The sequence below is a fragment of the Petaurus breviceps genome, unplaced genomic scaffold (genome assembly GCF_028583685.1).
Source record: "Petaurus breviceps papuanus isolate PSGF00001 unplaced genomic scaffold, PetGlider_PUasm1.0 91133, whole genome shotgun sequence".
NCBI classification, from domain to species: domain Eukaryota; kingdom Metazoa; phylum Chordata; class Mammalia; order Diprotodontia; family Petauridae; genus Petaurus; species Petaurus breviceps.
The window spans coordinates 60,294,795-60,303,261 of NW_027187419.1; the positions used below are offsets into that span (position 1 = coordinate 60,294,795).

An 8,467-nucleotide genomic window follows, 5' to 3' on the forward strand; every position below is an offset into this window, starting at 1 on the left:
TTCCTTCCTTCCTTCCTTCCTTCCTTCCTTCCTTCCTTCCTTCCTTCTTTCCTTCCTTCCATCCATCCATCATTAATCTATTTGAATAGCTTACTTTTTTTCACACCCATCAACACTGGATTGGAATATAACACCTTTGCCATGATATGACTTTGTCACTCTTTTCCTCAGTAAGCTTCAGTGACTCCTAATTGCTTCTAGTATCAAATACAAACTCCTCCCTCTGGCAGTTAAATCTTTTTATGACCTGTTTCCAACCTGTCAGTTACATCATTTTACTTCCCTAGTTCAGCCAGATTATCTGGCCTTTTCGCTGCTCCTCATACATGACATTCCAATTCCTATCCCCATGCTTAGCTTCCCATTTTTTCCCCGTCTTCTATGATCCTTAATTTATCAACTCAGATATTACCTCTTACATGAACCCTTTTCCTGATTTCCTCCTCCTCCTCTGAATTACTTGGTAATTGTCTTTACTTGTTTGTGTGTGTGCGTGTGCGTGTACATGTTGTCTTTCCTGATAGAATGTAAGCTAGTTGAAGGCAGGGATGGTTCCATTAGTTTTCCCTTTGCATCCCAGCATGTAGCACTATTCCTAGTACAAAACAGGCTTTTAATAAATGCTTGTTTATTGATTTTTGAATAGTTGCGGTCCTGACTGGCAGAGGGAATACTTGTTTCAAAGAAGCCACTGCTCCCTGAAGCATTCTTATGTGCCACACTTTATTAAGGCAGATAAGTAGATGAATACATTTGAGAAGTGTGTCCAAGAAGGATTGAAATAGGCAGAGCTTTCTCACAAATTTTCACTTCATCAGAGATTGCAATTAGATAGAACATATCTGACTGCTTCTCTTTTAAAAAGTGTAGTACATAAGGACACACGGTTTGTTGTTGTTCAGTTGTGTCCGACTTTCCATAATCCCATTTGGGGTTTTCTTGGCAAAGATATTGGAGTGGTTTTCCATTTCTTTCTCTAGCTCACTTTACAGATGGGGAAACTGAGGCAAGCATGGTTAAGTGACTTCCCCAGGGTCACACAGCTAGTTAGTGTCTGAGGACTAATATGAACTCCCAAAAGTGAGTCTTCCTGATTCTAGGATCTGCACTCTATCCACTGAACCACCTACCCACTGTAAGGACACATGCTAATATACCATTGTGTAAAAGTTATTCTTGCTAGTTTAGCTCATTTCTTTTATTAGAAAGGGAAACTTCTGATCATTTAATGGATGGATGTTCATTCATTTTTCTCCGTAACAAAATTTTAGCGTTGCCCACACTAAGTTCCCTTAAAGCCTTTCAGAATGCTTTCCCTCCCCTCCCAATTCTGGTATCACTACTCTAATAATGATTTTGATTTTTGCATTTGGGTCAGGATAAGGGAGTTCATTCTAAACTCTTTTGCCTACAGGAATTCAGTTGAAAAAAGTGCAAGAACAACGGGAACAGGAAGCGAAACGAGAGCCAGTGGGAAATGATGTGGCCACGATCCTGTCCAGACGGATTGCGGTGGAGTACAGCGACTCTGACGATGACTCGGAGTTTGATGAGAATGACTGGTCCGACTGAGGCTCCCTTCCTCAGCGCACCACGTGGGACAGCTAATTGAAATTGATGACACCAGTGGCCAATGAGCAAGGCAGTGTGTTGAAATTTTGTAGTGGCCTCAGTGCTTGTGTAATGCTATTATAACACCGTAGCTTAGCAGCTTTTGTATTAATAATGTGATTACGCTTTCTGCACATCCAAAAATTCCGGGTTTGTTTTTTCCAGTATTTACTGTGTAATACTTAAGTGCCACTAAACATAGCAAATCACATGCTTCACACAAGAAAATGTGCTGTTGTTGTTGCACTGTTATGGAGCGAGCCTTTTGTTTCCCTCCTGGCCAGGGAAGGAGTTTTATTTCACATTCATTGTTCAGTATGACTCTGCTGACTTGAATTCTATTTGTGAAACTGCCTGGTTGTGAGATCGTTGCAAAATTCACAGCTTCGTGTCAGAGCGATTGTCTTCAGATCAGTCAGACAATTCGTTGTATTGCTTTGCTCTTAGTATATGCTTCTGAATTTGGCACAAGGGGAGAAAAATTACCAAGTGAACACAAACAAAATCTCTTAACATGCTTCTGTGCTTTATTTCTTGGGTTTAGTAGCCTGTGTGTGAACTTGAATGTTTTCTCATAGAACACGATTTCCTTTACATACTCTTTGACTATCCTCAAAAATCACTAGGAACTGTAAAATTGCAAAGGCCCATTGTTAGGAGGGATTCCACAATGATTTTCCCTCACCCTTTAGGTACTCAGTAAATACAGTTCATTATCTCTTTACAAAGGACTCCAGGGCCTCGATGCTGGTAATGCTGCTGTGAAAGAGGGGACATTTCTTCCTGGAGGGCTGCGGGGTTGCCAATGGATGTCTGTTGAGTTTTGACAGTGATTAATTAATGGTACCTCTTCAGAGATAGCCTATGATCATTTGAGAATCTTAAGTTTTCAGTGAACGAACCACAAAAAAACAGGTCTAAGAAACCAGAGTTTATATAAAACTTGCAATTAGTATATTCCCACTTTTAGTGGTTCTATCTAGAGACAGATAGAAGCCAGACTGTTGGTATCCTGGAAGCACATAATTTCTAATGCGGTTAGCTTTGGGCACATAGAGCAGAATTTACCTCACTAAATTTTCTTGATCATCTTCATGGATAAAACATCTCACTCAACTCCCCACCCCATCACCCCATTTACTTTTCTCTCGAGGCTATTGTTTATATTTGTTTACAGTTAAGATCCACCGAGGCCAATGTTCCACCCTGGAATGATCCTTTGGAAAAACATACATTAGATTTTCTGTTTTTTAATTCTGGGTGACCAATAACCACTTATTTAACCTAAGCTAGTCTCCCATGCCCTGATTATATTTTGTGAGACTACTGACTCACACTGCTCATATTTTTTAAAAAAGACTGTAAAATTTTAAGATATACCAACACATACACATATGTGTGTCTATATGTATATATACATGCTTATGTATATATAAAATGTGTCATACCAGACTAACCCTATATATATTTTGTGGAGTCTAGAACTGTGTTTTTAGTAGTATAGGGGACTTCTGCTAAGGAAATTACCTCTATCAATTTAGATCAGCCAACTATTCTGCAATTTATGGCTTTCGAGAATTGTTTGGGACACTTAGTGACTTTCCTGAGGTTGCAGAACCAGTGTGTGTCAGAAGTGGGGCGAGCCCAGGTCTTCCTGACCCTAAGGCCATCTTTCTATCTAGTATTTCATGCTGCCTCTAAAATGCTTACACCATTTAAAATGAACTCTTAAGTTTTTTGACTGCTACTGATAATTGAAATGTATGGAAGGAGACTGAATTATGCACATGCACACATATAAGTACACAGTAGAAATGTAAACAGGAACATTAATTAATGAATCTGATCATCTTTCAGACTTGAGATATTAGCCCTCTGGCCTAAGATATGTACATATAGATATAGATAGGAAGATAGATAGATATTTACTTTGAGGCCTATGGGCATAGTCTCATAATGCCATTGCATTGGTTTTGATGACCAATGGGTTTGATGAGCACAAATGTTCAGACTCTGAGCAATCTGGTGTCTGTCTCCTTTATAAGATTCTAGTAGACCCCTATACCTGTTCATTTGGGTCTTCTTAACAATACTTGACTCGATGTTAATTCCTTGGCTTTCTATCCTTAGAGTTTATTTTGAAAAGTGAGGATTCTTAGTTTTTATTATTTCCTTTCCCTGCCCTCCTCCTGAATAGAGTTGGCTGTTTCTTAATGAATTTTAAAATTCTCTTTTGTTGAAGTCTCTTCTGCTGTATTAATTCCTGGGACATTTTAGAGGGATGGGGTGGGAGAGGGAATCTTTCTTATCTGATTAAGATTATAATCTTTGTACCAGAAGAAATCAATGTAATTCTAGGCCTATTATTTGGTAAAACTTCCTTGTTTCCTAAGAACCTTCTGTTCTCAGGAGGAAAGAAGCACGTTACAATACCTCCTCCACCCCCCTGCCCATTCATGGTTTTTCTCCTCGTTCTATTTATATCTTATCACTAGAAAAAAATTAAAATTGGTCCCCCCATAATTATCCACACGCTTAATTATTACCTGTCTTCTTATAGTATAATCCTCAAGTTATTTTCATCCTTCTGAATTTGTTACTATAGTATTTAAAAAAAGGTTTTGCTCTGATGTTTGTGCTGCTTTTAAAAGGATAGTTAGGTGGTTTAATCCTATAGGCTAGGTTATATTGGGGTATTTTCTCCACAAATAAGATTTATTTTAAAATCTCATTCCAATTGCCTTCTCAACTGTGTGCTAATACATGAAAAAAGGAAGTTTTTTGAATTTTTCATTTTCGTTGTCCAAATTAAAGTATCAAAAAGAAGGAGGGCATGGAGAAGAAGTTCATAAGAAATAAATTTTATTTCTAATATTTTAACTTTTTCAAAGTTAAGCAATAGATAGTAACTTGGGTTACTGGACAAAAAATTGTTTATAATCAGTATCTCAAATCATTAACTTTTGATTTGCCCTTAATTGCTTAAGTTGTTATAAAGTCATTAACCTGCTGTAATTGTATATTGGATAGTATTAGTTTTAGACAGAAGGGATGAAATTATTATGTAACTGAGTGTGAAAAGTCACTACAGATACCTAGTTAAAGAAGTCAAGTAGCAAGAAGGCACCTGACTTTGCAGTATCATCCCTAGGCAACCCTTGAATAGGAGGCTTGGCACATATTGTTATTATCATTTTCTAAGAAAAGATCATGCTAGAGAATCCCATACTTTAAGTGAAATATTCTAGTAGCTACTTTTTATTTAAGTGGAATTTATAACACCAGAAACTTTTATGAGCACCTCACTGATGTGTTGTGAAAATTTTGTACTTATTTGCATCCATTGTTAATGATAAACTGAAAATAAGTGGTATATTGTAACCCATTAGCGACTAGTGGGATGTAAACCAGAGTAGCCAATAATTTTTTTCCCTTAAAATTGGAGTATTTTGTCATCTCCTTTCAGTATTTTGCCACAATTATTGTAAATTGAATTAAAGTGGTATAAACAGACTTACTCTTACTAGACCATTTTTATCTGTTTGTATATCTTAATATAGATTATGTACAAGTAAAAAAAATCCAAATAAAATTCCACTTTTGACCCTTTAGGCTTTTGTTTTTTATAGTAGAGCTGTGTGTTTGCTATGACTGGTAAGGAGAAAAGTACAATTCAACTTTTGTTTTACTAGATAATAGTTTAAATGAGTTATGTTTAAATTTCTAAAAAATATTAGAGTATATGAACAAATTTCAGAAATCTTCATGGAAGAGGTCACAAGATTTCGAGTTAGCAAGGTTCTTTTATTTTTTTTTGAGGGGGGAAGTCAAGGCAATTGAGGTTAAGTGACTTGCCCAAGGTCACACAGCTAGTAAGTGTGTCAAGTGTCTGAGGCTGAATTTGAACTCAGCTCCTTCTGACTCCAGGGTCAGTGCTCTATTCACTAGCTGCCCCTGCTAGCAAGTATCTTAGAGGTCATCTGGTACAGCTTCATAGAGGCGAAGTGATTTGCTCCAAGGTCACAGGTAGGAAACAGCAGAGGCAGACTATGATCCCAGAATCTAATTTCCAGCCTACTTTTCATTCTATCATAATATCTGTGTTTATCCTTGAAGAAAGATAAACAATAGTTTAGTAGGTGGAGGGGTGTGGAGAAGGAAGGGTCATTTTAGGCAAGGGAAGAAGCTGGGGTAAAAGCCTAAAAGTCAAAAGGGAACATGTCACATTCACTGAGGCGGTGAGGCCTAGTGCAGAAGAGGACCTGTTGAGTCGAGGGAAATAAAGTTCATGTAAATTAGAGAGATTAGAGGTTATAGAGAAACTCTAAAATCTGTCAAGAGTTTCAATTTAGCCTTGGAGGGCATAGGAAGACTATAAGTATTCACATTCAACACAAACTTTTTGAACACCTACTTTGTGGAGGGCTGCTTGGTGGCTCAGTGGATAGAGTGTGGAGTCAGGAAGACTCCTCTTCCTGAGTTCAAATCTGACTTCAGATACTACCTGTGTGACCCTGGGCAAGTCACTTAACCACGTGTTGCCTTAGTTTCCCCATCTACAAAATGAACTAGAGAAGGAAATGGCAAACCACTTCAGGAGCTCTGCCAAGAGAACCGCAAATGGGGTCATGAAAGAGCTGGACATGACTGAAATGACTACAACAAAACAAAAACAAAAGTTGTTGAGGATACTGTTAGGCACTGAGTACAGAAAGTGAAATGAGCAGAAAGGAGAACTTTGTATACAATATAGTTTTAAGACCAACTTTGAACAGCTAAGTCATTTTGACTATTACAGATACCCAAAGTAACTATAAAGGACATGAAAGAAGATGCTCTTTGCAAATCTGCTTTCCAAGAGAGAACTGATAAATAGATGTATAGAATGGTGTTTTATATCTATTTCTATCTACATATATAATATATATACATAGGTATATTAAACACATATCTGTGTCTAATGATAGCCATCTGAAGGGGGAGGGAGGGAGAAATGGAAGCAAAAAAAGTTACATTATTATATATTTGAAAGAAATAGCAAGTTGTACATTACAGATTTGCAGTTTCATGTACAATCATCAGTTTTTCTATTCTATGTTACAGAAATGCTTGTTTTATCCTTAAGTTCAGAATAAAATAAAATTTAAAAAGAAAGTCATGGGACCTACCCTCAAGAAGCTTACAATCTAATAATGGGCAAAAGACAAAGGTAAAGTGCTATAAGGAATTTAAAATAGGACAGAGGTATATCACTTTGAGCAAGGAAGACCAGGGAAGGCTTTCAGGAAGATATGGCATCAGAGTTGGGCCTTGAAGGGAAGGATTTTAGCAGGTAAAGATGGTGGCAGGACAAAGGCACAAAGAAAGGAGAACATAAGATGCAAATAACACAATTTGACTGATTCTCTGGGGAGTTGTGTTGAGGTAAGAGAGGGTGGTACTAAAGAAGCCAACTAGGAAGAAGGCCTTTCTGCTAAGTTCAGATACACATAAGTAAGTCTACCCGTGCATATGTATATATTTACGTAACTGAATGTGTGTGTATACACACACACACACATCTTCAGTGGTTACAGGGAAAGCCTTCTACCAAACTCCCATCTAAGATTTGTCACTCCAGAATAGAACAGTCATCAAAGTTGTAAGCAGTGAATTTCAAGGATTCCAGGATAATTTTTACTCATCTGATAAAGCCTGGTGTAGATTCTATTTATTGGTTAGTTAAGAGTCAGTCAATAAAGATTTATTAAAGTGCCTCTTACGTACCAGGCACTGTGCTAAGATACCAAGAAAGACCTAAGACAGTCTCTGCCCTCTAAGGGATTATAGTTTAGAGGGGAAGACAACTCAGAAAATAAGAAGTGGGAAGAAGGGAGTTTACCCAGCTCGGGGGCATGATGAAGTCATACAGCCAGGGAGGGAAATGATCTGAGGAAATGGGAGTTTCTGAGCTGATCTAATCCTGAAGAATGATGGGTTTCTGGAATTGATCGTGTTTGTGTGTGTGGAGTTGGGAGGGGGGGAAGGTGATGATGATGAGACTTCCCTGGGTGCCATTCTTAAATGGAAGAGGATCAGAGATGAGCTCCTATGTGTCCAACTCCTAGGGTTAATCCCAGGGTTTTGTTGTTCAGCCATTTTCATTCATGTTAGACTCATGACCGCATCTGAGGTTCTCTTGGTAGAGATACTAGAGTGGTTTCCCATTTCTTTCTGCAGCTCATTTTTACAGATGAGGAAACTGAGGCAAACAGGGTTAAGTGACTTGTCCAGGGTCACACAGCTAGTTAATGTCTGAGGCTGGATTTTAACTTGGGCCTTGCTGACTCCAGACTCAGAGCTCTAGCCACTGTACCATTTAGCTGCCCCCATAGGTCTTATCAGGTTGACAAAAACAAGCATCCCAAAGAGTTCAGAGCATCTTAACTACATATTATCCCTAATGATAAAACGAGAGGAGGCTAATATTAAAACCAGAACTGGAATAGCTGCAAACTGGTAAGCAGAAGAAGTTCCTTTAGTGCAAAGATGGTGGCCATGGGTCATTGGGAAATGTTGGTGGCAGGCAGCTGTATTTGATTCCAGCACAATATTGAGAATTGAGGTCAGTCTTTTTTTTTGGAGAATGACTTTGTGAAGTCTACAAGGCTTCAGTTAAGCAAATTGCTTTATTCTGCCAATGACTGCACTTCTAACGGAACAAATACATGATTTGTAATGAGAAGACCCGAATTCAAATCTTGACTCTACCACTTACTACTTATGTGACCCTAAGCAAGTGTCTTAACTTCTCTGGTCTTCGTTTTTCACATGTGTAAAATGTGGAGATTGGATTACATGACCTCTAGATTCCCTT

General features: G+C 38.1%; 1 protein-coding gene across 3 annotated transcripts in view; it reads left to right on the plus strand.

The window, feature by feature from the left end:
* Window positions 1-5,211, plus strand: part of WASF3 (WASP family member 3) — a 187,151-nt gene extending 181,940 nt beyond the window's left edge. For all 3 annotated transcript variants that reach the window (XM_069079758.1, XM_069079761.1, XM_069079760.1), the window contains exon 10: window positions 1,415-5,211. In XM_069079758.1, coding sequence (XP_068935859.1) covers window positions 1,415-1,572 — 158 coding nt within the window. In that variant the 3' untranslated portion in view covers window positions 1,573-5,211. The remainder of the gene's footprint in view (window positions 1-1,414) is intronic.
* Window positions 5,212-8,467: the final 3,256 nt, after the last annotated feature.